Source organism: Trachinotus anak, unplaced genomic scaffold (genome assembly GCF_046630095.1).
Source record: "Trachinotus anak isolate AG129_WGS33_773 ecotype Australia unplaced genomic scaffold, CSIRO_AGI_Tana_v1 ptg000016l, whole genome shotgun sequence".
In the NCBI taxonomy this organism is placed as follows: Eukaryota; Metazoa; Chordata; class Actinopteri; order Carangiformes; family Carangidae; genus Trachinotus; species Trachinotus anak.
This window is the reverse complement of record NW_027273867.1, coordinates 17,031,888-17,058,592: the sequence shown is the minus strand read 5'-3', so window position 1 is coordinate 17,058,592 and position 26,705 is coordinate 17,031,888. Positions and strand designations below refer to the sequence as shown.

Genomic DNA, 26,705 nt, shown 5'->3' with positions numbered 1-26,705 from the left:
GCACATTGTACTGGATTTTATATGTATATATATATATATATATATATATATATTACAGTATTATTATATTAATATTAGTGTGGTGGTAGTGGTAGTACTAACATATTTAACAACACTTATATTAAATTATATATACATTTCTTACATTACCTATTTTATTGCATAATATACTATATACTACATCTTACATACATAATATTTCTTTTATATATGTATTACACAGTACTGTATAATTACAATATAGACCACATCTACACAAATATGCATATATTCTTAGTACACTAATCACCCCTATATACCTTTATATATTTTTCATGTATTTCCAGTTGTTATTCCTACTTGTACATGCACACTTACACATTATGTCAAGTACATAAATCACATGTATCAGTTTGTTTTTACACCAGTAAGACCCTTCACACGTATCTGTCCCACTAGAGGTTTCAGAGTTGCACAATGGGCACAGTTGCACAGATTTGTACACCGGCATTTGTATTCATTTATACAGTCTTGTATAAATGAATACTGCAATGTATTTATTATTATTTTTCATTCAAGAAAAACGAGAGGATTTTTTTGTTTTTGCTAGTTAACCTGCCTCTTGTTGTTGTAGCATGTGAAACCTGAGTCTCTAGTTCACTGTAATTATAATCTTTTTTTTTTTTTTTTTTTTAACTATCTCTCACTGTTTGCCCGAGTTTATTATCTGTGCTTTGCATCCCCGCCGCAAACATATCATGGCTGATATAAAACTATATTAGCGGGTGATCACATGTTGTGGGTCCGGTTTCCTCGAAGCGCTGTGTAAACCACGTGACGCAGCTCTCCGTGGTGTCAGAGTGGAAAAGAAACAGGTAAATTCAGTCTCTCGCTTATTGTGTGAGCGAGTCGCTTCGTTATATTTTCTCTATTTAGTTGTATCAAGTTAGGGTTCAGGAATATATATCCTGTCCTAAATCCGACTAGAAGGTCGACAACGAGACCACTTGTCGGTCGGTTGTGTAGCAGTCTCTAATATTGAGCCGGGTTTCTGGTCAGTATCGCCTGTTATTTATTTTCATTTTAGGGGCCTGCAGGCCTGCTATTAGCCTCGGTATTTTCTATGTCGAGAGCCCGGCCATCAGATTACACCTGAGCTAGACCGATTGTGAATATAGCAGAGCGGTGGTGCAGTTAATGAAGCTGCTGCTTTGCTAACGTAGCTAACTAGCTAACGTTTCCTGGCTATGTAGCTATGTGAAACGACGTTAGGTCGTGGAGTTAGCATGGCTAACAGTCGTTAGCAGACAACTAGTGGCAACGGAGTGGCATGGGCGTTTTTGGTTTGACTGGTCGGACAAGAAGGCTTCATGGCTCACTAGTTGTCGATTTGCTAATTAACTTCTTGACCGTCAAGCTTAGTCAGCTAACGCTAACAATCCAACGCTGTGCAGCCACTTATCGGTACTTAGTTAGCTGGTTAGCTAGCAACTGTTAAAGTTAGCCTCGCAGTCGCCATGAGGTGAAGCCGTGAGAAGCGGAAGCCCACCAAGACTTGAAAGCTGGTTGCTTTCCCCTCGAGTATTAGCCAGTTGGCTAGCGTTTTGACCATGTGGCTGGCTAGTGGAATTGGATATCTTCGACGGGGCCTGGCTTTAGGCTTGTTTGTGGGCTAGTCCACACAGGGTTTTACGTAACGTATGCAAGATTAAGGAGTAGCTGTCGACAACAAGGTTAACAGTTCGCTATTGAACAGAGATGTAGTTGTCTTACTAAACTATGTGTTTGTGTCTTCTACCTCTCATTTGATGCTCAATTCAGTGTAGATCTGTCTGTTATTGGCTGCGTAATCATATGATGTCGTTTCACAATATAGGTTACTTGAACACCACCGGGGCTATTTTGATATATAAAGTGTTGCATCATGTTCTGAAGAGGCGAATAAAGTTAAAATCCGTTTTGCACATTAAGCCTGGTATGCAACACCCAGTGTACCATGGCACTCTAGCCTCCCGGGTCAAACCCGCGGCTAGCTTTGGTTTGAGACATTGTCCTAGAAAGGGGCAGAAAAACAGCCTTTGTCAACGTTTTCCAGACGTCTCGGAAACAAAGCTTATGGTGTCCTCTCGATACCACTAAGCTTCCCCCGCCAGGCAATAAGCTACCAGGCAGTTTGAGGAAGTAGTATCGAAGTGCAACAGACATGTACATGAAATAAGTAGGTCAGAGTCACAGGTCTATAATGTCTCTCTTATATTTCTCTCCTTAGGTGTTATTCCTTTGTAAATACTGTTATTTGTATATACTGTAAATGATGACGTCCATGGGCGGGAACCGTGCCCGGGGCAGCTGGGAGCAGACACAGGGCCAGACACAGAGCCAGACACAGCACAAGCAGAGGCCTCAGGTACCCCCACTCTCAGCACCTGTCACACTGCCCAGATGCAAAATGATTTGCACCGGGGTTGAATACAGTCAAATCGGGTGTTGCTGAATGTTACTTGTTTTTGTTAGATGCAAAGTTTCTGGCTACAAAGCTGAATGGTGCACACGCCAGCGATTGGAACTATATAAGTCATTATTACTTCAAATACTATTTGCATAGCTCAACACAATAATTCTCTGTAAGGCGCAAAGAAAATTGATTCCAGTTACAGCTATTTTGAGAAGTTTCAGGACTGTTGACACCATATTTTGACAGTCAGAAGGGGAATCCCTGATTTTAGGCTTTGGGATGACAGTTACAGTTTGAACTACGCTAACCAACTCGTCACTGATCTAAGCTGATCAGCTAACATCACTCAAGTTTTGACAGTTATTATGTAGTTTTTGTCTAAGTCTAGAAGCATTTGTGATAACTGTAGAGTCCAGTAAGATCTCTAGTAGCGACTGATGGTAATGCTTATGTTGGATGAAGCATAACGGTTGCATGAAAATGTTGTTTTTATGATATAACCAAAGTAGTACCTATATTTTATTATTTTGTCCATTGATAATTACTATAGAGCTAGACCTATTGGTTTTGTAAATGACTAAATATGAGTGTGTTGTTCTGTTTCTCCAAAAAGCAAAGCTTGTGCTTCTGTTTGTTGACACACATGTTGGATTCTTCACTCTTCTTTGAACAGGCTACCGCAGAGCAGATCCGACTCGCGCAGATGATTTCAGACCACAATGATGCGGACTTTGAAGAGAAGGTCAAACAGGTGAGCAGATGGACTGTTTTACCTTGCTCTGTAGCTAGCCCTTCTGAAATGAGAATTATTACAGAATTGCCCCTTTTTTGTTTTTTCAAACATTCAGCATAACTCTGCAGAATAGCCTTTCTATAAATGAGATGCCAGGGGTTACATCTGTGTCTCATCATGCCACTCTTTCTTTTCCAGCTGATTGACATCACAGGCAAGGACCAGGATGAGTCTATGATTGCACTGCACGATTGCAACGGGGATGTCAACAGAGCCATTAACGTGTTGCTGGAGGGTAGCCCAGACACTGTGAGTATTGGCTTTGTGTGAGGGCTTAGCATTGTGAGGGCCAGGTTCTGGAGAAATCAGGGCTACACTGGGTTAGATAACTATGGTAATGAACTAGCAGTTTACGTTGTATGTGTACTGCTCCTGTGATGGTTTTAAGCATGGGAAGTATGTGGACAGAGACGGTGTTTTCTTAGTTTAGACAAAGCTGCATATAAAAGTAAAAATATATAATAGAAGTTCATTGTCAACTGATGTTTACTTGCCCTTTGGGTCAGTACGTCACTTCTGCATACGCCTAGAATGTTTTTTTTTCTGACCGGTTAAGGAAAACGAATCCTTCTTCAAATGTATTACTGTCACACCTTATCAATGACTGATTAATTTCACCTTTGACCAATTCTTAAAGATTGCGCTGTATGAATTTGACGTGATTTGATTGAAGTGCAGGACCAAGCACCGTCTAAACAAGCTCTCATAGTTTTATACAAATTGTTACATAAATTCTACCAGTAGAACATGGTGGGGATTGAATCCAGAAAAGAGTTAAAATGCACACCACATTAAACAGACCTGATGAGGGGTTGGTAGCTACTTGGGTTTTCAAGATCCAGGCACAGGGGAGAAAGACTTGGAGAAAGAAATTGGCTGGTTTAATGCTGGGAAATTACCATCAAGAGGAACCAAATTTGTTTTTGTTTTCACTTTGTAATTTAAAGAAGCTGCTGCCACGTCATGTCCACACAACTTTTAGTCAAGTTGTAGAGTTATCACCTCGTGAAGAACTTACAGACACCAGAAACTAATGTATTTCTCTTGATACAAAGTTAATAAGTCTAGCAGTGCACTGACTTAACAACACTGCTATTGCCTTTACCTCTTCCTAAGGACTCTTGGGAAATGGTGGGGAAGAAGAAAGGGGTGTCAGGCCAGAAGGAGACTAGCCAAGCAGAGACCGGAGAGGAAGGAAAAGAGAACAGGGAGAAAGGAGGAGAGAAAGATGTAGCACGTCGTCGGGGTGGAGCTCCACGCAAGGGCCGTGGAGCCAGCAGGGGACGAGAGTGTAAGTGTTTACCACGCCTTTTCTTGTGGGTTTACTCGTTTATCTTTAGTTGTGCTTCTAAATCTAAACGTTTGATTCCACACACAAATTCCTCTGTGTGCTATTTTAGAGTTATTTTAATTCTGCTGTGCTTCTATTTTTATTTTGACAGCTTTTTGACATTTTAAGGTATCACCAAATTATCACCATGCATTTGATACTCAAGAATACAAATGCCAGATGTTCATATGGGTGGGACACCTGCATAATGATGATGCAGGCAGTGTATGCTTTGCTACACTACAGAAATGGCACATTGTCTTATGATGATGACAAGTTTGAGCTTTGCCACACTGCTCTAATATGACACACTTCTAACTGGCTCACTATGGCTGCACCATCTCTTACCATTCCTCCAATACCATAGTTAAATTATATTTATTGACAAGGTAAACAAAAATCTTCTGATCAACACCTAGTTCGTAGCAGGTGGTCACATTAACCAAATATTATCTGTCATAGACCCAACTTTTTAACAATGACAGAAAAATCTGAAGGCCGCCCGTCATTTTATCAGATTAGAGCAGAGTTGGACAGCAGATTCTATGGCATCATGCAGGCATAACTGCAGACCTTTTCCATTTTGCGCACAGAATACACCGTGGAGGTAATTGCCCTCGGAGCAACGCGTCTCACTATCAGGGTGCTGACGGCACGTTGAAGAGCTATGGACTGGAGGCCTTAGAGCCGCAGTGTCTTAGTGACCTCCACTGTCACAGTTGGATAAAAAGATTAATTCACCTGCTTTGTGTGGTGTTGACATAAAAGGTGATTGCACAGAAAAGAGTTGAAATGCACAGCACATTAAACAGACCTGATTCAGAAGAATTTTTTTAATTCTCTCCTTTGAATTTTGAAAGATTTCACTGATCTAAACAAACTTTGACCCATGCATGGAGCAGACAAGAGCCCTGTGGGACTTGTGAATTTTATCAGCAATTTTGGATGAAAAGTCATTTGTCAAACAAAGCTGTATTACTTGTATTGCCTTCAAAATTTAAGTCCTGTAAGGGTTAATCAGTGCAGGACTTTCAAAGCAAAGAAGCAGCAGAAAATGTTGGTTTGCATGAACAGTAGCTTCTAAACTCGTGGGAACAGTGTGGCTGCTATCTGTTAGATGAAGTTAAGAATAGAAAAGTTTCACAGTTTACACAAAATCACTGAAAGAATAAAATGGGGAGCCTGCATGAAAGCAAGTTAACCACATTTTTTCCCAAATTTTTTTTTAGTCTCTAAATTTGATACGGTTTTCTCTCTTCTTAACTCAAGTTCGTGGTCAGGAGAATGGCTTAGATGGTGGCAAGGCTGGAGTAGCTGGAAGAGGTGCAGAGCGAGGCCGACGGGGAAGAGGCAGAGGAAGAGGGACTGTTGGTAAGTGGTTGAAATTGCCTAGCTCCTTGGTCAAAACGAGATGGGATGTTCGGTTTTATTTTTACATAAAATGTCGCCGTTCTTTGTTGTGACAATAGTTGTCAAACTAAGAAACTGAACTAAGCTCTTGTTGTCTCCCCAGGAGTATCTGGACGGCGAGGAGGCAGATTTTCAGCGCAGGGCATGGGGTAAGAGAACACCTGCGTTGCTTAAAACCAGAGGGCCTTTTGTTCCACTTTTACCTGTTGCCATGGTCACCAGAGAGCAGGACCCCAGCCTATTGTTTAGCCTTAATCCAAAGGAAGGAGGACATACATCAGCCAATGGGATGGAACAGTGTGGGCTGACTGTCTCTCTTTAGAGACTGTATGGTGTCCAAACATTTTATTTAGAGTGAAATTTGGAAAGACCCACTAAGAGGGGTATCAGGGACCCAATTGGCTAACTTTGCAGTCTCTGCTCTCTGGCCCTGTGCTGTAGCAATATTCAGTTTGTTTTACCTCCTCTGTGTATCAATTTCTGTTTGTGTGTGTGCGCGCGTGTGCGCAGTCAATAACATGTCAGTTGATGAGCTGGCATCTTATACTAGCAGCTTCACTAGTAGGTGTCATAACAGAAAGTACCTCTCTTAGCTGTGGTGGTATTCTTGATTCATGTCATTGCTTAATGGGCGACATTGCAGTAGGACTTCAGTTGTCATAACAAATATCCTGCCTTTGATTATTAGCAGTCAGATGTAGTGTAGTATCACTCTGCAGTTATGGATTTTTAAATCCCCCAGGGGTTTGCTGAAGTAGCGCATGTGACATAACGTGGCTTTCTCTAGGGGAGGGTCAAGGGCTGAGTGGCTTCCACCCAAGAAATGGCGTGTTATTTTCTCTCTTTCTAAAGAGTATTGAATGTGTATTTCAAAGCTACTATAAGAGTGCCATAAATATACATATTTGTACACAGAGGATCAGAAGGTGGAGGTGTTTTACTGACAAAACAGGTTTGTCAAGGTGATGCTGCAGACAAAATATCTATAAGGTTGCAAACTCGTAAGTCTTTAAGGGATATTTATAGTCCATGTTTCTCTGATCCTTTGAAAATGCTTTTTTCAGCATATTTGAAGAGTGTGGATCCAGATATTGACTTGCATGTCTCAATGGAATATTTGTTTTGATTCATGCTGGTTCTAAGTAGCTTGTTTTATTTTTATTTTTTAATTATTTTTGTATGTTGAGCTTCCACCCCACTCCACAACAGTTGTGTGATGACTTTTGCTTGTTGTTGCTAACAGACATGGTTTACCAGCTTGGCTTCAGCGTCATTTAAACAAAGTGATTCAAAGTAGTATCCATGGCTTTTAAAAGAAGCAGCCTTGAAGCAGATAAGGTGTTTGATCAGGTTTTTACAGTGTGATAAGATGATAGTAGAAAGCATTATGTGTTGTCATTGGTAGCTTGTGGCAGTGCTTTGGAGATGATACTGAGGCAGCTTGTAAATGAATACTGAGATCACAAGGGAAACGAGCACCACCCTTAATTAATGATGAAAAAGCTGATCAGCAGATATTTGTTTGAAAGTTGTTTTAAACCTGAAATGACTAGAGTTATCGGAGGATTATTGATAATGAATTTGATACTGATAACTATGTCCATTTGTGGTGTTTTTGTTTCCAGAGAGAACATTTTTAGTAGTAGCTTACAGATGCAGAAAATAAACATCATACACAAATTCACTCACACACGTTCACTCAGGGGCCAATAGGAGGATAACAGAAGTATTCAGTAACAGCACTGATGGGTAATGCTACCTGGACAGCTCAGCCAGATAGTCCACTAACTAGAAAATCACAGTGACACCATACCTGTGTCAAGAAGTACATCCCCTTGTGGCTAAGCTATTAATGCTAATGCTGCTTTGACACTTGCAGCCCATATCTGATTATTGGTGTATTCAAAATGGATTCACATGGTTTTAGATGTGGAATCTATTCTGATGCCAAGTATCTCAGACACATTCATTTTCATTATTTAATGCAGTATAGTAGATCAATATTTTGATGTTTAAAAGGTATTCACCCATTTGACAACACTGTTTAATTAAATCTTCAGTGTTAAGTATTGTACCATAATAGTTATTGAAATAATAGAAACTAAAATTTCTTTTTGCCTCTTTTTAGAACAGTGCTTAAAACTTAATTCTGCTGTTTATAATTCACCCCTTAGGAACATACAGATAGTTTTGCTTGTGTATTTGATAATTAAAAAATATGATCATAAGTGAATCAAATTATGGTTTTAAAATTTGTATTAATCTGTTTGACTGTCCTTAAGATTGTGACACACTGTAATGTGAGTTACACTAATATAGTGGTCTTGGCTGAAACTGCAGCTTGTAACGTAGCTGCATATATCAACCTCATCCATTCCTGATGTTTCTTGGTATAAAAGGAGACTAGATATTGCTAAGAACGAGAGAACACAGCTCCATTCATTATGCAGCCAGTTGTTTTCGGTTGTACCACAGCATTCGTTGGCTCATTTACAGTGCTGTTTCTTTGGGGTAACTGTTAGCAGCCTTTGTATTTGAATTCTCTGCTTGAATTTGCAGAGAAGAAACTGAGGGAAGAAATGGGAGTCAAAGTTTGTTGCATCCTTAGAGGCCCTTTCTTAGTTTGCATATATAAGCCTCTGAAATTTTAATATTTTCTGACACAACCACAAAACTGAATGCAGTGTAGTTGTACTCTCCTGGAAAGAGGATTTATTTGTGAGACAGTTTATCATTAAGCTGGTTGAGGTTTATCAGAGTATATGCATCATTATGTAAAGATTAAGCATGTATTAAAGTGATAGTTCGGGTTAATTGACATGGGGTTGTGTGAGGTAGTCATGCATAGTCAGTGTATTACGTGCGGTAGATTTGGAGCAGTGCGCTGCCAGTTAGGAGAGGCAGCAACGAGCACCGGTACATTAGCAGAGCGATGTGCTGCTGTGCACAGGGCCAGCAGAAAAAACCTGTTTTAGACACTTTTGAAAGACGCCCACTAAAACAATTCAATATCGGTTGAAATGCAACACTTCATTTAGAATATTTTCAGTGCTTTATTTTCCCGTCAAAACAAAGTGAAGTTTGCCTCTTTCTGATTCACTCAGCTGACCTGTGGCTGAGGCGTAATGCAGTGCCCGCTTTAGTTGCGCTTGTGCATATGAATACAATCGTTTTAGCAGTTGAGAAAAATGTAGTACCAAAGGCAAGTGCTGTTTTGACAGCAAGATAAAGCTTGGAAAATATTCTAAATGAAGCGGATATTGGATTGTTTCGGCTGTCATCTTTTAAGTGTCGAAAACAACACCTTTTTTCTGCTGGCCCCGTGCATAGCAGCACATCACTCTGCTCGTGTGCCCTGTTCCCTGCTGCTGCTCTTAAGTGGCATCGTGCTGATCCAAATCTACTGCAGGTAATACACTGACGATGCATGACTACCTCATACAACCCCACATCAAACAACCCAAACTACCACTATAAATGCCTGTAACAAGTATAGTTGCACATAAAGATCAAGCGATTGTGGATACAGTGCGTCATTGAAAAGGATTTCTGAATGTACCCATGTATAACTGCTATCATCTAGCAAGAAACTGTTTGTATTTGTGGTTGCACTGTGTATACTTCTGCTGAGTTGGGTTTCTTGAAATGTGTATTGACCCACCATGACTAAAAGCACACTGGCTTGCCTTGCATAGTAGAGTGACTGACAGACATGTAGAGTGTTTGTTACACTACTGGCACAGGTAGATCAAAGGCATTTTGCTTATGCTGCTGCTCTGGATTGTGGCCTGAAAAACAAAAGCTTCATCTTCTACTTTTACTTTGTTGTGCTTCCTGTAATTGTTACCATTATTTTTCCTCTAAAGCCAGATTGATAAGGGGCCCAGATATGATATTGCAGGAGGTGAGAGGTGAGTGCATTGCCTCTAGTGTGTCTGTTATTCTTGCTTTCTTTAGGGAGCTTTTTGAGTGTCATAAAACAGGATGATCTAATACAAGACATTATCAAAACAGAAAGTATTATCATTTATTAATAGGATTGAAATACATATGACCAGTGTGAAATCTGATGTTAAATCTGCTCATGCAAGCCATAAATGCCCTCAGATTTGAACATGAAGGATCCTAGACAAATAAAGAAAGCTGCTTGGCTTTTCTCAAAAGAAAAGTGTCGGTCTTCATCATGTTGCCTAGGTTGCATCAGCTGTTTGGTTTTTTTTTCAGCATACACGGATATGTCAAATTTAAGAAAGACATGCAGTATCAGGAAAGAGTTGTTGCCTGCTCCTCCTCATCTTGCATGTCTCCACTGTACAAACTCTCAAAGACAGTACTGGTTTCACGTCAGTCTGATGACGTTTCCTCTTCCTGTCTTCCTACTACAACCTTTCTATTACGTAAAAAGCCTAATCATAATAGTAATGCAGGGGACTTACTCAAAACAGTACCAGTGCACTGAAAACCAACTAAATTAGGAGTGGTTTAAACCACTAAGCAGATTTGCTTTTGCTTAGCCTTTTCAAAACATTGACTTGTTGTAGGTAAGATTAAAATTGGACCTTAGATTTTTGTGTGTGAGCACCCACCTGTGGCTGATATTTCTGGAAATGCTCCGTAAATATGTGCAATTCTCAATCCTTTTTTCCTTTTATTCTCCTTATCTTTCCCAGAACATTCAACCCTGCTGACTATGCGGAGCCAGCCCAGACAGAAGAAAACTATGGAGGGGGCAGCACCTGGAACAACACGGGAAGCATGGAATTGGAGGAGGGAGCTAGTAAGTTAATTTAGAAAGGTTGCCCTCCAGTAAGAGAAGTTAATCTTATCAATGAAGCGTCTGTTTACCATCCAAACAATTTTAAAATCATGTTTGGCATTCCAAAGAAGCTCCGGCAAAGATGAAAGGAAGGTTCACTTGCGTTCAGAGGAGACTTGCTTTTTGATGCTGGACGGAGAAGCCTTCTTCATCGACCATGCAAACTGTTTACAAATACCAAGATCCCAGACGAGCTGTATTCCTTCCAGATCTTTATGTCCACATGTCTGTGAGCCCAGGTGAATAAAAGATAATCATCTCTTTCCACGACATTCAACTTTAATCTCCGTGTCTGTTTCCAGGGTTGGAATACTCTGCAGGAGAGGGAACAAATTACCCACCCAAGTTTGCTCCTGGTAAACAAGTCTTCACTTCTCTTGTTTTTATGCATTCCTCATTCTGCTTGAAGCTCACTTTGCCTATCACAATAATATTGAATGGTTTGCCTTTGACTCATAGGTGCCTGGAGGACAGCCACAGAGGAGTGGGGCACTGAGGATTGGAATGAGGATGTGAGTGTTTTTGGGCTTAACCTCATGCAAATGCTTTCATATAAGATTATGTGAGCACTTCTTTGAAAAATTTTTTTTACAGATTTTAGCATAGTTTCACTAATGGAGGACTGGTTCTCTTTTTAATTCTGGATGTGTATTTTTGCCCTTTCAACTCTTCCATCTTCCTCTGCAGCTTTCAGAGACCAAGATATTCACAGCTTCCAGTGTGGCATCCATGCCTCTGCCCCAAGAGAATGTTACCATCACCAAAGGACAGAGGTGAGTCATTTAGTCAGGCCAATAAAGTGTTATTGGCCTGACTCAGGCTTTCCAGAAAATTGCTTTTCCACAAACTGGTTGAGAAAAAAATCACATTTGCTCGGTTTCACTTTTTACTTGTTCAACTGGAGCTGTGACTGTCACTTTTAATAGATTCATAATGTGAATGTAAACAAGGCATTTAAATCGATAAAGTTGGATTTAAATGATTTAGATCAAGCTTCTCGGTTAAGGAGATTTGCTGCTTTTTCTTGTCTTACAGCCCAATAAACTGGATATTGTTGTATTTTGGTCTCGTCACCTAAAGTGGACTTTTTTTTTTTTTTTTTAAACAATTTTCTGATACTTATTGACCAAATTATTAAGGAAATTTTGCATCCCTAAAATAGTTAATAGTAGTGATTTGTAGTGAGAGTAAAAGTTGACATGGTCACCACTTAACTGTCCGTTTGTCACAATAAACTTTTCTTCCTTGCTCTAGGATTGATCTTGCGGTGCTCCTGGGGAAGACTCCCCCGTCCTCCTCCTCAGAGACAGAAAACCCCCCCATGGAGGCCACCCAGCCTCCCTCCTTGTCCCAGTCACTGGTTTTCAGCAATTCCAAGCAAGGGGTGCCACTCTCCCAAACATCCTCCAGCACCCCTTACACCCAGCACAGCATGGTGAGACTCACAAAAAAAACACCCTGAAGTATTTAATTATGTGGCTATATACATCCAGGCTCTTAACTTTGCGTACTGATGCAGAATTATCTCTTATCCCTTTTATCTCAACCACTTACTTATCACACAGGAAAAGGATCAGACCATTGACATGTTGTAATTATCTAAAAAAGACAAATATTGTTGCAACATATTTGCTCCATCAACAACATTGCAGGTCAGCATGCTGAACAAGGGTTTCGGGGATGTGGGGGACCCTAAAGGAGGTAGCACAGGGACCACTGGCTCTCAGTTCCTGGAGCAGTATAAAACAGCCCAGGCACTGGCCCAGCTGGCAGCCCAGCACTCCCAGACAGGACCTCCCAACACAACCCCTTCATCCTGGGACACCAGTGCCACCTCACTGGGGCAATATGGTGAGATGACATCCTACTGTAATTACTGTCAATCAAGCTAAATACCTCTGTTGAATCATTTCAATCCCCTTGAGCAAGGATGATGTGTTCTGTATATTTTACGTTTTATATTTTATTTAGTCATGTAGATCTTTACAGTTTTCAGTGTTGCACAATCTGAACTGATTTCAGGGTTTTCAAACACACTTTTGCCCTCATTTATTATCCAGATATGAAGAGTCAGCCGGAGTCTGCAGTCCATACACCCTTTACAAAGCGGCAGCCCTACCAGGCCGCCACCTCAACCTCGTCCATGTTGGATGTTTTCCTGCAGGACAAAGGCCTGCCTCCTTCCTCCACTGTCTCTTCGTCTTCTTCCTTACCCCAACAAACAACATCCTCACCCCATGTGGCGCCTCCACCTGCTTCCTCCCTTCCCAAAATGGCAGCGGTCCCTTCTCTAGGTCAGCAAGTTTCCCCAAGTTCTTCAGATGCCCAGGGTTCTAGTCCACTTCCTTTGCAGCAACACAAACTGAAGCAACAGAAGAAGAGAACCTCCATTACAACAAAGGTAACATTCAAACTACAGTATTTTTCAAAAAGTTGTGAATGAACAGGCTTTTTGACAGTCTTCAGATGCAGCTCAAAAATGTGTACATAGTCCCACATCACGTGAATCTGATGAAAGTGATTTTTGAACCTCCTCAAAAGTGGGGGGGCGGGGAAACACCCTGTTTATGCATTGATATGCAATTTATCTTGTCATGACTGGTTTTGCTTTTTGTTGTGGTGGGACCAAAATAATGTGGCATATTTGATCTGATGAATTGTGTACAAGAAAGTAAGCCTCGGTCCTTGGACCTAAGTTTGAATATGGCAACAGACTGAGACTAAAACGCTCCAAACCTACTCAGATTCCAGCAATGGCAGTGGAGATGCCTGGTTCAACAGACATCTCAGGCCTCAATCTTCAGTTTGGAGCGCTACAGTTTGGGTCAGAACCAGTTCTACCAGAGTACGAGTCCACCCCTACCACCACGACACCAGCCAACCAGGTTCAGAATAGTCTCTACACAAGTCCTAGCAGGTTGGTACCACCAGAACTACACCTTTTGCAAGGGTGTTTCACATCTGTACAAATGTGAATATTTTGGAGGAGAAAAAGCAATATCCTAACCAGCTCCTGGATCAAAGGTAACATTTGAGAGAGATGTTATTGTAATGTTTCTATACCATTTTTATAATGGCTGGGCATTAAGCAGTTTGAAATTTCTATTTTGTCTTAAATGGTATCTATTAGTACTGGTCTGTGCTCTAGTCTTGAAAATTGGTTTTAAACTGTTGGTTGTTTTCACCAATTTTTAAGTCGGAACCACTGATTGTTCTCTAAGAACACAGTCAAACTTGGTCTTGTCAATACCATTACAATCTGCAGTGAGTCGACTCCAGCTCTCTCCAACTCCAGCCAGATGGACCTGTACGATCAGAGAGCACCTCAGACACGGCGCTACCCTCCTTCAGTCTCCTCCTCCCCTCAGAAGGATATGCAACCCAAGGTAAGGCCAATGCTCTCCTTATGTTTAGTTTTTTCACATTTAAGATGGCATTGTGCTATTATAGTGCTTAGAGGAAGGCCAGTGTGGACAACATGTTTAACCTTCACTTGGTCCTCTAAGGCTCAGCACTAGTGAAAGGCTTTGGTTTAATGCTGAAGTCTCCTGGTCTACAGTACCTTAGTTATGTACATGTTGTAACACTACTTTTACTGAATAAAAAAATACAGGACTGCCTCAAGTATTGAATCCAGCGTTTTTTGTTTTTTGTTTTTTTTTGTTTTTTTAGAATGCATGTTGTAGAGGTCTCAAGGTTCCTTATTTTTCAATTTGGGTCAACCCTTTGGTCTGTCTTCTTTGCTAAACTCTTTTAGAGATCACTACCTGAACTCCTAAAATGGAAGGGAGCAGGTGTTCTTAATAAACTGCACTCAGTGCACATGGTGTTACTCTATCCCCTCATTGTTCCAGCTCTTCTGTTTTATTAGGTCATGCTCATTGTAATGCTCTGCTGGTTTCGAACCTGACTTGTAGTTAAAATGCTCTGCATATCAAACAAGTATTATGGTGACTGTTTCCAAGAGCCCAACACCCCTCAACTTCTTATCAATGGCCTGTTTCCATAGAAACCTGTGAGCTCACCTTCATTGTTGGTTTTACAGAATGGCTTCAGTTCAATACAAGCAACACAATCTGTGGAAGGTAAGCATCTATGTGCAAATCTCTTTTTCTTGCAAGACTTGTCAGACACATTTGCCACACACAAACATACATTTTTGTCCCGATCTCTCTTTCCCCAGCTGCAGCAGGCTCTGCAGTATCAGTCAAGCCAGCCTCTGATTCAGTCACGCCGGCATCTGTCTCCAGCATGGGCACTTTGACAGACAGCGGCTCAGGCCCTGCCTCCTTGTTGACTACAGCCAATCAGACATCCCTTAGCGCTCTGGGGCACAGTGAAGACCTGCCTCCAAGCACCATTCCCCCTCCTCAGCACAACAAGTGAGATGAAGCTAAATTAACACACATGATATTGAAGGAAATTAACTAATGTCTTTAGTTAAGTAATGCCTTAATGAATACTAGTATCAGTAAATGTAATGTGATTTTGTGATAGGTGAAATGTCCTCTTGTTATTTTTGCAGCTCTCACCCACCACAACAGAACAGTCTTGCTTCATCTTCAGTCCGGACATCCAACTCAAGCTTACTGGTTAGTTCTTCACATCTTTATGTCCATTTTAATTCCAGAGCCTATCACGTGGATCTGACATGTTTTGTTTTGCTTTTGTTAATAACATAAAAATAGAACATAAGATTTTTTTTTTTTTTTTTAACCAGACAGAAAGCATGCTTGTGTTACATGCTTATGCAGGAGAGTTTATCTCCCTCCATCTCTGTGAGCATTTTTAAAAGCTTCACTTCCTGTGATGGCAGACGGACACATTAGATGGTCATTCACTCTAATGGAAATATAATTTAATTAATCCTGACCGTATCTTTCTCTTATTCCTTCTGTCTCACAGCATCCCAGCGTAGATGGTGACTCAAGCTTGCACTCCTCCTCCTTCCCTTCCTCTGTCTCAGCCGTGCCATCTTCATCGGTCCCCTCCTCCTCTTCCTCGGTTGCTGCTGCACAAGTGTCCCTAGGGGCCCCTCAGGCCTCCTCAGTAGGCTCTGCCACAGTCTCAGCCCCTTCTGGCCTTGGCCCTGTCAGCAGTCTGACCATGGGCCTCAACACTGCCTCCATGGGTGCCCCAGCTGCAGCAGCCACCACAGTTTCAGTCTCCACAACAGCTTCAACCATTCCCTCTTCAGCTACTTCCTCATCCACGCGCAGTTCTGCAGCATCCTCAGGTAAGACGCACACACAAGCACGTCAGTGGGAAATATCCACTTCCTCCTTTGGACAGTTTTTCCCCCTTCACATTGCCTGTCTCTCGTACTTTATTTCCCTGTCAATAGTAGTGAGTTAAGTGGGTTGTAGCTTTGTTTACTTGTTACAACCACAGAATATTTTAATAACTTATGGATACAATGAACGTCCAGGCTCATGTGATTCCATTGTCTGCTTCACTATAAATTGCTGCTCAAAAGTTGTTCTATGTGCTCCATATACTCAAATAGTTGTAGGAAGGCATAGAACAGATCTTTTCTGTGGTGTTTATCATGATTTAAAGCAATTTGTTTTGTGTTGCAATACATGTAACCACCAGCTCTCAAGTTTCCTTATTAGGATTATAGTGATTTATGACTATGTAACTGTTATTGTTGATTGTGTGATCAGGTGGCAGGGTTTTGGAAGGTTGCTCTTGTCTGGATATCTTCATTTTATTGCCCTGCAGGGTTTTTTGAGATTATTATATACATTTGTGGTATTAATCCAGAGTGCTGCAGCTACACCAAAAAAGTGCATTTAAGTGAGATCATTGTTTCTGAGTTGAAAAAGAGTTATTACACTATGACCCTTTGTTTGATAAGAGCAGAACATATTTGTCTTGAGTTCGATGACTTGGTTTCCATTTCCTCAGCATCACTGGCAGGGTTTCCATAATTCTGACTCATCTTGTTCTCAGTTTGCTTGTTCTCTGAAGCTTTTTGTTCTTTTTTTTTTCTCTTTCTCTTTCACACATGTTAGTAGTTTTCTTCTCTGCTACCTATGCCAGTGCACACTTGCGTGATGTAATGTGCAGGCTTGTCTTTTATTGACACAGCTTAGGGAGAAATTGCAGTGTTTACTCGAGGATTTTTTTTTTTTTTTTTTCAGCAGCAGGGGCAGGCCGTAACCCCTCCACCACCACCACAGCAGAGTTCACTGACTGAAACATTTCAAAATCTACCTGTCGTTTCTCCTCTCTGTCCTTTTCTCTTATTTCCTTGTTCTGAAGCAGTGAAGGCAACAGTTTTGCAGCAGCAGGCCAAAACACTGAATTATTAGCACTTGGTTTGACGCAATACAAATTCAAATGTGGCAGAATCGTCATGTTCACCTGAGACTGAGAGGTATCAGCTGAAACTGGGATTTTAATAATTAATTGCACAGCTCTACTCTGTTTTTATTTTCACGGTGTATGAAATTGTGAAAGTGGTTATAGATTTTGTAGTGTGGGCTTGAAGAGAAAATCAATACATTCTGTATATTTTGTATCATCTTGTGCATACAGGGAAAGCACCTCCAAACCTGCCACCTGGAGTGCCCCCTCTACTGCCTAACCCATACATCATGGCCCCGGGACTACTGCATGCCTACCCTGTAAGTTCATGACAAACTCAGGACAGTCTTAAAGCTATCTCCAAGCTTTACCCGTGCTGACCAGATTTATGTTTCATCATTGGTATAGCTAGTAACACCATTTTCTTCCTCATTTCTTGCTTTGTTTCAGCCTCAGGTGTACGGCTATGATGACCTACAGATGCTGCAGACAAGAATACCGCTGGTGAGTTTTCAACTGCTGCAATAAAAAGATAATGCACAAGTAGTACTTCATCAATTCATGGCCTGGATTTTTATTTTATATGTATTTTTGTTTTTAATCTCTTCAGGATTATTACAGCATCCCCTTTGCAACTCCCACAACAGCACTGACTGGCAGAGAGGGCAGCCTGACGAGCAACCCTTATTCTGGTGAGCCATCCACTAACAATTGCGCCTTTGAAAAGTGTAGCTCACTGTCTCTGTTCAGCAGCTGCACACTGAAGAAGTTGATGAATACTAAGTATTATACGAAAATTTATTCGTATTTCCTGCAACTTGGCTGGTTAGCAGAGGCATACAACCGCAAGGTGGTAATTCTAGGCTTGCTCTTACATGCGGTCTTCATACCTTTTAGTAATTTCACACTCTGTCCTTTCCTTTGCAGGCGACTTATCAAAGTTTGGTCGAGGTGATGCATCATCCCCAGCTCCAGCCACAACATTAGCTCAGACACAACAGAACCAGACCCAGACACACCACACCACACAGCAGACCTTCCTCAACCCAGCGCTGCCGCCTGGCTACAGCTACACAAGCCTCCCATACTACACTGGCATGCCAGGCCTGCCCAATACCTTCCAGTACGGACCTGCTGTGTTTCCGGTGAGAACACTTTAGACTTTTCCCAACTTTGCCACCTTGTTGGATTAAATTATTGTCCCTGCTCCCACCCAGAGTGGGCTGTTGTGTTTTTAATATTTTCTGATATTATGAAATCACAAGGAAAACAGGTGGCAGGATTTTAAAAGCATCTATTAATGTTCCACAGAAGGAAAGATGATTTTGGATATCCATGTGACCTTTCCTCTAGTACAACTGCCAGGCATTTTGAAAATTAAATATGAGTATTTCCCAACTCTTCAGCTATAAAAACAGTCCAAATGAGGATTAAAAAAAACAACAGGATTTTTATCACGCCTTTGACCTTTCTCATTTTTGCTGCTGTTCAGTTTCTTTTTTTCTCTCCTTGCTGACATGATGAAATTACATACCATGTTTTGTTTTTATCCAGGTGGCTCCTACCTCGTCAAAGCAACACGGTGTGAATGTCGGTGTCAATGCATCAGCCACACCTTTCCAGCAGGCTAGTGGCTATGGTTCCCATGGATACAGCACTGGTGAGACACTGAACCATATTGAAACGCCATATTTAGAGGGGGTCATGTAGGTCCTGCTCTATATACTTGCATACCAATAACTGTGCTGATTCTCACAATGAGCCCATTGATTTCTCATTGGTGTGGAGTGCATATTTCATTTGAGCTCTGCAGCATCTGCAAGCATAAACATGATGCTTGTGTTGGCATTTGTTTTGCTTGTGTCAGGGTGGTTGTAAATGGATGATAGAACATTCATGTCTGTTGATTCTCACTTGAACTGTTGACCTCACAGATAAACAGAATGTTTTCAACCATGAGCATAATGTCCAGGTTTAGATGGGTCTATTGGAAAAGCATCTGCATCTTGTACACAATTTTCATCGCCTTCAAACTCAAGGAACATGCCTCAATAATTCAGCTGGTTAATAATGACGTCTACCACTTTTATCAAATGGCTTCTCATGAAAAAATATATGGGGCTGCCATTTAGACCAAATGGAAAAGAGAAGAGGGGCTTGATCAGCAGTACCTGGCTATACCAGTATAAATAACAGAGGGATTAGATTATCGGTCTCCTGCTGTCTTTCGTGGCTTGCTTTGCTCATTTCAGAAAGAGGAGTTCGCCCAAGGGCTTCACCATCCACCCCACCTCCTGCACACACGTTCCTCATAAATACATCAACAAAATGAGCACCCATCATCTTCCCAAATTTCTTAATGACTTCTCTTTGAGCCCATATTCTTTCAGCAGTTTCATATTTTCCCAGTGGCCTTCTGGTATCCACTCCCATCACCTTATATTCTTTTCTCTGTTCAGAGATGCTGTGTTTTACTTTCATGCTTTAAATCATCACTCAATATCCACCTTTGGTCACATGTGCAACATTTGTTCTAAGCTGCACCATCTGCTGCTTTCTGCCATCACCCAACTCAAGCTCACTCTCCAAACCCCCCTCCCCCACCCTCCCCTCCCACACACACACCCTGCCTGCCCCCTCACTTCCCCCACCTCCTCCCCTCAGACTTGGGTCAAATAGTACTTGCAAATGATGGTTAGCGTTGAATCTGACCTGCTTCTTGTACTGGATGGACAGACTTTGCCACACAGGACAATGCAGTTGGTGTCAAAGTTCAGATCGTTAAAGCAAAGTATTCAGATGTCAATATGGTGTGTTTCCTATCGAACTTGACACTATCTGTATTGTCATAATTTGGTAAAACATGTTCATGTGGTACAGTTGCCAACAAACGCTATGAATTATTTGCAAATGCCATTTGAGGCAGGTCTGCGTCCCCCTGCCTGGTGTGTCTAACGCTGTGGGCTGCGGCTGTGTGTCTGACTGTTGCAGGCTATGAGGATGTGGGCCAGGCTTCAGGGAGTGGGGATTTCTGTAAGGGCGGATACGGCACTGCCGTGGCCGCTGCCGCTTCTGCACAAAACAAGCCAGCCAGCTCTGTCACCGGGCCTGGAGTCGGTGAGTGCCGCCACATGCCAAATTAAAACAAAAAGGAAAAAAAAAAAAAAAACCCTGTCCCTCCCGTCTTCCTCCTTGTGTCACCAACCATCCTTCTCCCCCTCTTTGCTCTCGTTCCTTTGCCTCATCACTGATGAGCTGCGCCTGTGGGACGACCCCGTCACTACATACGCTTTTAGACAGTCCAATGCAGCCTGCCTCTCTTACAAGCCTTGTCTGCCATTCTGTCTGTTACCCGTTGTCTTCCAGAGTAACTCATCATCACTCCAATCTGGTTTTTATGTTGCTTAATCATCAGGTTTACGGGCAAAATGTGGCAGCTCTCAAGGGCCATGGCTGCAATAAACCGATGAGTTACTCTGGTTGATACTGTCTCATTTTCCCCCTGTGTTGCTTGCTCTTCACTCATGTTGTCATTGCTGGTATGTCGGTCTCCAGAGTAATAAGCTCGCTGTCCTGTGGGTGGAGTAGTACAACCCAGGAAAGGACAACAAAATGTCTACAACTCTTGATCAAAATAAAGCTGTAATTTTACAGAATAACAGCTCTGTGTGTGTGTGTGTGTGTGTGTGTGTGAGAACATTCAGTTTGAAGAGCTTCATCGAAAGCAACTGCACTCAACCACTCACACCGGGTACTGGAATGTAAACAACTTTTCCTTGTAAAGATGTGCCTGAGGGTTTGTTCTTTAGTATTTCTGCTCTGATATGCGAGTGTTATCTTGTGGCATTTCTATGACAAATTTGATGGGAATTAAGGATTGTGAACCCAAGCAAGACAACAGAAGGAAATGGCACCAGCCTTGAGTATTTCCATTAATGCATTTGCAGCTCTTGCACAAGAGCAATTTATTTCATTGTCTTGAGGCACAGCGTCTTCATGATGTCCTGTTATAGTGTCAATAGATATTTATATTAAAACCCTGAAAGTGTTGCTGCTGCTGATGATTACTTTGTGATAGTGTAGGAGCAGAGAACATGGCAGACCTGTGCTGCTCTACATTAAATGCTTCTTCATTTGCATTGATTTTGTTGTTTTTTTTTTTCCCCATTCACAAGAGATTTAGACCGGTTGTCAAAACCTATTGAAACAAACAAGGTATAGATATGGAAATCACAGAATTGTATGCAGACTTAAAGCGTTAATCATTTAATAGATTTACAGAAAATCAATAACAATTTTGATAATTTACTGGTTCCACCTTTTCAAATATGGATATTTGCTGGTTTTCGATGTGATGGCTTGCTGAATACCTGTGGGGTTTTTCACTATATTACTATCAAAACAAGCAATTTAGATATGCCACCTTTGACTCTGGGAATTTGCATTGGGTATTTTTTTTTCTCTGTCTTGATATTTCATAGACCAGTGCTTATTTATGGAAAAGAATCATCATATTAAACAGTAACTAAATCAAGGAAATACAATTAATTGAAGTCCTAATAAAGAATAATCTGTGCTATTCCTTCAGTCTTAAAAGCTGCAATAGTGCGCTCAATAGACGTAGAATTGCTGTTAGGACCGAACACATGAAGAAGAAAATGCAAATTTTTTGACAAATTTTAAAATTTGTCTTTGAGGCCCAAAAAATGGTAACATTTTGTCATGAAAATGCCACTAGACTGAGGCCTTGAAAGTATGAGTCTTTCCTGTCCAGAGTCTTATTTTGCACACCAGTTGACCCTGTTCTGCGTCTCCATGGCGATACAGGGGGTCAGTGTGTGCCAGAACAGCCTGAGCAGTAAGCACCAGATACAGTCGAGCTTAAACCACTGTGGCTGACTGGAACTGATGCTCTGCTACACCACCTTCCTCATCCCTCTTCCAGTTCATCTCATTCCTCTTCATCCCCTCATCCTGTCTCTGTCCTCATTAAAGGGAAATTCTACTGAAATCATCTATGAACTTACAATGGCATAGATATTATACCTGCAATTTCCCAGGATTCTTTTTGTTTTTAAGTGAACACAATTTGATTCTCAGACACTTGAATTGGGGAAAGTGTTCATACAGATATATAAAGTGTAGATTGCCTGTTGTTGATACACCATTTAGTGATTATGCTGATATGATTCTCAAAACCATGTGGCTAGTCGTGGTTTGCTAAGTGACTTAAGTCCCCTTTACATTTTCAGTTTAGTAGTTTTTGGACTAAGTTTGTCTCCTGTTTCCCTTGTGTCTGCAGGAGTCTCTGTGACATCAAGCAACACGGGGGTACCAGATATTTCAGGGTCTGTTTACACAAAGACACAGGTAATTACAGAACATGAATGTTAAGATAAATATCCCAAGCCCTTCCTCACAGGACAGGACCCTTATTTCCTCCATATGGGAATAGCATATGTTAAAACTGCATTTAAATGATTATTTTAATTTGTCACTGAGACCAAATATAGTTTGACTCAAGCAAAAAAAAAAAGTCATGTCTGTCCTTTGTCTCACTTTCTCCCTGCAGTCGTTCGAGAAGCAGGGTTTCCATGCTGGCACGCCAGCAGCTTCGTTCAGCCTGCCCTCGGCTTTAGGGAGCGGGGGACCCATCAACCCCCCGGCTGCCGCTGGCTACGCCCCAGCCCCATTCATGCACATCCTGGCACCGCACCAACAACCCCATTCCCAAATTCTGCACCACCACCTGCAGCAAGACGGACAGGTAGCGTATATACTTGTTGTTGTGTTTGTCTCCATCTGTTGGCGCAGGTTGTTTTCACAGCAATAGTCCAGTGCAGTTGGTCAGGAAAAGAGATGTCATGTACCCTAATATTAAAGGGAGAAAGTGTGGGCACTGTTTTACCCCCTTTTTATTGAGAAACTGCCAACATAGAAGAAGTAGGACACAACCTTAGCTACAGAATAATCTTGCATAAATATATTTATCATTTATGCAAACAAGACAGCTTTTTTGGCAGTTCACAATCATGCTCACAACACATCTAGTATCACAAAATATATTGGTTGGTTTGTTTTTCTCTCACACCACAAAAGAAATGCACCACAGTTCACTTGGAACCAGACCAAAATCCTTTTCAGGTTCTCTCAATCGGATTGCTTAGTTCGTACCAGAGTTTGATTGACAGCTTTTACAAACAAGGCAAACACGAAAGAATTTGTTTGAACCAAATGACACGGGTTAGGCGTGGAAGCCTCTGTATGATTTTCATGAAGGGTACAAATGTATAACACCTAGTGTTACTTGCCATGATTGATTTTATCAATAAGATAAACATTCACTAAACTCTGAATACAGAACGTAAAACACAAACAAACATTGTTAGAGGAAGAACTAATGCAACAGCTTTTCAATCCATATTAAAACAAATAAATATTAGATAAGACTGGTTCCGGATAAGGATGACAGAACAAAAAACAGACTATATGCATGTGAGCACTTCTTATACGTGTGTGTATGTTCTAATATGCAGGTGCAAGTATAAGCATGTTTATGTGACAGGTAGACCCATGAAAAACTCGGCAGTGTCATTTAAAATTGTCCTTGGCAGGCGATTCACAAAGTGTTCGTCATGTCAATAAGCTGCACAGAATTTGAGGACACAAATGGCATGACGTGACAGCTGACTGAGCTCTCTCCCTCCACAGAGCGGCACTGGGCAGCGCAGCCAGAACGCCTCCATTCAGCAGAAGTCTCAGATCAACAAGTCGGCATACAGCAGCTACAACTGGGGGGGAAACTAACATCCGCTGTTGGGCCCTTCTGTTGACAGAAGCTAGGAGGGGGCTCATCTCTCCTTCCGCAAACAGTCTCCACATATAAACTCCCTCTTCTTCCTGCAGAGATATCCCTCCCCAGTCTCTTGGCCCAGCACTCCTGCAGCTCTGACTGCAGTCAGAGGAGGTGCTGTGCCGAGAGAACGAGCACTGTAATGATGCATGGATGGGTGGGAGGGACAGGAGGGTCTTAGAAAAGAGAGGAGATAGGAGCTAAATGGTTATAGAAATACACCGTCAAGAGGTGAAATGTTGAGTGTTGGGAATTTGTATCATGTTAATCCCCCGCGCCCCACCCCTTTTTCTTTCATGTGTATGTAACATAGAACTGTTTTCTAAAAGAATGAACATTTCCTGTGCTTTTTTTTTTTTGTTTGTTTTGTTTGTTTTTTTTGGTCTTTCCCCCCCTTTTTTTTTTTTTTTTTGCTGATGGGGAGGAATGATGTAATATCTGAAGGTGGGGGGACAGGCTGGTTTTGTATTTCTCACCCTCAACTCCCCACTTCTTAATTCTGGTGAAAGTTCCCTCCCACATAAAATATCCAAACACGGTAGTTTAATAAAATGCTGTTAAATGTGTTTGTTTTGTTTTTTTGTTTGTTTGTTTTTTTTTTTTTCATTTTTATGTCATTTTAAGTTTGAAGAAACAATTCTCTAAATTGGTAGAGTTGTGAAGTTTATTTTTTACCAAATATAGATATATTATATATAAAGACATATAAGCAAGCTCACTGGCTTGGACTGTGAGGAAAGTGTGTTTGTCATGTGACTGCGTGCATGTTTGTACACACAGGGGCCGTGGTTGTGTACTGTGCTTTGTTTTTTGCCTAGCACAGGATTTTTCATTATCCAACACCTGTACAGTAACTGTTCCCATGAATTATAAATATGTTGCATAAAGGTCTCACCTATTCTGCAAGAGATGTTGAGAATGATTTCCAAGGCCAATACACACCCAGTCTGCCTTCCAGTGTGTGTTATTTTGTTTCTGAGGCCCCCCCCCACCCCCCACATCCCCCCTGCTCCACCGCCTGTCCCCTGACATTGTAAGGAAAACTGCAGCATTGAATACTGATGGACAGAATTGTACTATGGGTTTTTTTTGTCAGTGATTTATTTTTTCTTTTTGTACTGTGCGTTTTAAAAAAAAAAAAAAAAAAAAAAAATTTAAATGGATAAACTTGTCTTGTACATATATAAAAAAAACACAAGTACTGTAGTCCCTGTTTGTTTGATGGCTTTCTCCTTTTCCTTCTCAAATCCTTGCAGACTTGTTAGCTTTTTGTTTCTTATATTTTTTTTATTTTGTAAAAATATATAAATATTAAGTAAATAAACAAGAAAAAGACATTTTCATCATTTTGGATGTGAATGTCTTTTAAGAAACTATATTTGTTTCTCATGTGGCTTGTAAATACAGCAGCAGCATCCTCCAGTGGTTTGACAGTGATGCTCAGTGTCTGTGTGTGTTGCTGAAGCTGCCCAAGGCTGGTGAATTGACAAACACTGTAAAAAGAAGCTTGTGCCATCAAGTGTTTAACACAACTGAAACCATCTGACTCAGAGGCTTTGGGGTTGGTTTCTGTTATAGGCCTGAGTTATCTAACAGACTCCAGGGGATCAGCAGTACCAGATTAAACTCCAAACACAGCACATCTCCAGACATTTGTTTGTTCTTTGTTGTTAACAAGATTTGGATGCACTTTTTTTTTACATCTAAAAGGTCTATGTTATTTTGATAGCTATCTGCTGAACAGACCTGCTGAATATGAAGGATATCACCTAAATACATGACGATCTAGCTGCCAGTTACTCTTCCTAATAGTTTACTTTCTCTGTCAAATATCTACTTTTACATTCAGATTCAGGTCCTGACAGGGGAGTGACATTTGTCCTGTTTTTGTCATGGGGTGTTGTAGCTAAATTATCAAACATGTAAAGTGGTGGCAATTATAGTACATTTACTCAAGTAGGTATATTGTACCTATTGACAATACTGAGCTGCATGTACTTACATTTAATCAACTGTTTTACTAATTTACAAATGAAGCTTTGAATGAAGGACTTTGACCTGTTGATATTTCTGAAAGTGAGTCCTTTTTCTTGAGTAAGTGCTTGTTGTCCAGCAGAATAGCCCCTGACAGATTTGTTTCTGCATTAGTATAGAAACAGCACTTCAATGTTGCAATTGGTTGTGGTGAGGCTATTTTAAGCACTTGATATAATATTGAATAACATCCTGCTTATGTATTCTATAACAGTACATCATACTTTAGGGTGGTGGAAGAAGTATTGAGATCAGAATGTAAGGATAATTAACAAATAATATATATACAGTATAAACATACACAAGTAAAAGCCCAGTATTCTAAATTTTCAAGTACACGTACATAAGTATCTGACAGCAGCATTTCCAGCTGTCAGGATGCGTTCCGGGGTCCTTGGGCAATATCAGGCTGAAATTTACAGAATTTACCTGTTAAAGGTAGACAAGTCAGCAGTATGAATTTAACAGACCTTTAAAGGTATTTCAACTGTTGAAAAGGACTGGGTGAGGTATAATCTGTCAAAAATGACTTGTCTACCTGTTAAAGGTAGACAAGTCAGCAGTATGAATTTAACAGACCTTTAAAGGTATTTCAACTGTTGAAAAGGACTGGGTGCGGTATAATCTGTCAAATATAACCCTCATTCATAAAATAAAATGTGCTGTATGGGCCTTTTAAATGGATTTCAATAAATAAATAGGATGTAAGTGGTTATAATCTTG

At 41.0% G+C, this 26,705-nt stretch overlaps 1 protein-coding gene across 12 annotated transcripts; it reads left to right on the top strand.

Moving 5' to 3' along the window:
• Nucleotides 1–707: 707 nt before the first annotated feature.
• On the top strand, nt 708–25,598 carry ubap2l (ubiquitin associated protein 2-like). 12 transcript variants are annotated; one of them, XM_071500462.1, is made up of 30 exons: nt 708–854; nt 2,249–2,386; nt 3,108–3,185; nt 3,366–3,476; nt 4,344–4,518; nt 5,827–5,928; nt 6,071–6,116; nt 9,834–9,878; nt 10,638–10,744; nt 11,086–11,139; nt 11,243–11,295; nt 11,471–11,556; nt 12,038–12,218; nt 12,436–12,634; nt 12,844–13,184; nt 13,528–13,700; nt 14,049–14,169; nt 14,793–14,868; nt 14,967–15,165; nt 15,309–15,375; nt 15,689–16,019; nt 17,327–17,415; nt 17,546–17,599; nt 17,706–17,787; nt 18,023–18,240; nt 18,650–18,755; nt 20,087–20,212; nt 22,398–22,465; nt 22,668–22,862; nt 23,807–25,598. In XM_071500462.1, the coding sequence occupies exons 2-30, from the start codon at nt 2,291–2,293 to the stop codon at nt 23,900–23,902; spliced, it is 3,675 nt and encodes a 1,224-aa protein (XP_071356563.1). In that variant the 5' UTR covers nt 708–854; nt 2,249–2,290; the 3' UTR covers nt 23,903–25,598. The 12 variants fall into 12 exon arrangements, with proteins under 12 accessions (XP_071356563.1, XP_071356574.1, XP_071356570.1 ...); XM_071500468.1 differs by lacking the exon at nt 708–854 and adding an exon at nt 871–1,033 and having other exon boundaries at nt 14,079–14,169; nt 14,829–14,868; XM_071500465.1 differs by lacking the exon at nt 708–854 and adding an exon at nt 871–1,033 and having other exon boundaries at nt 14,079–14,169.
• Nucleotides 25,599–26,705: the final 1,107 nt, after the last annotated feature.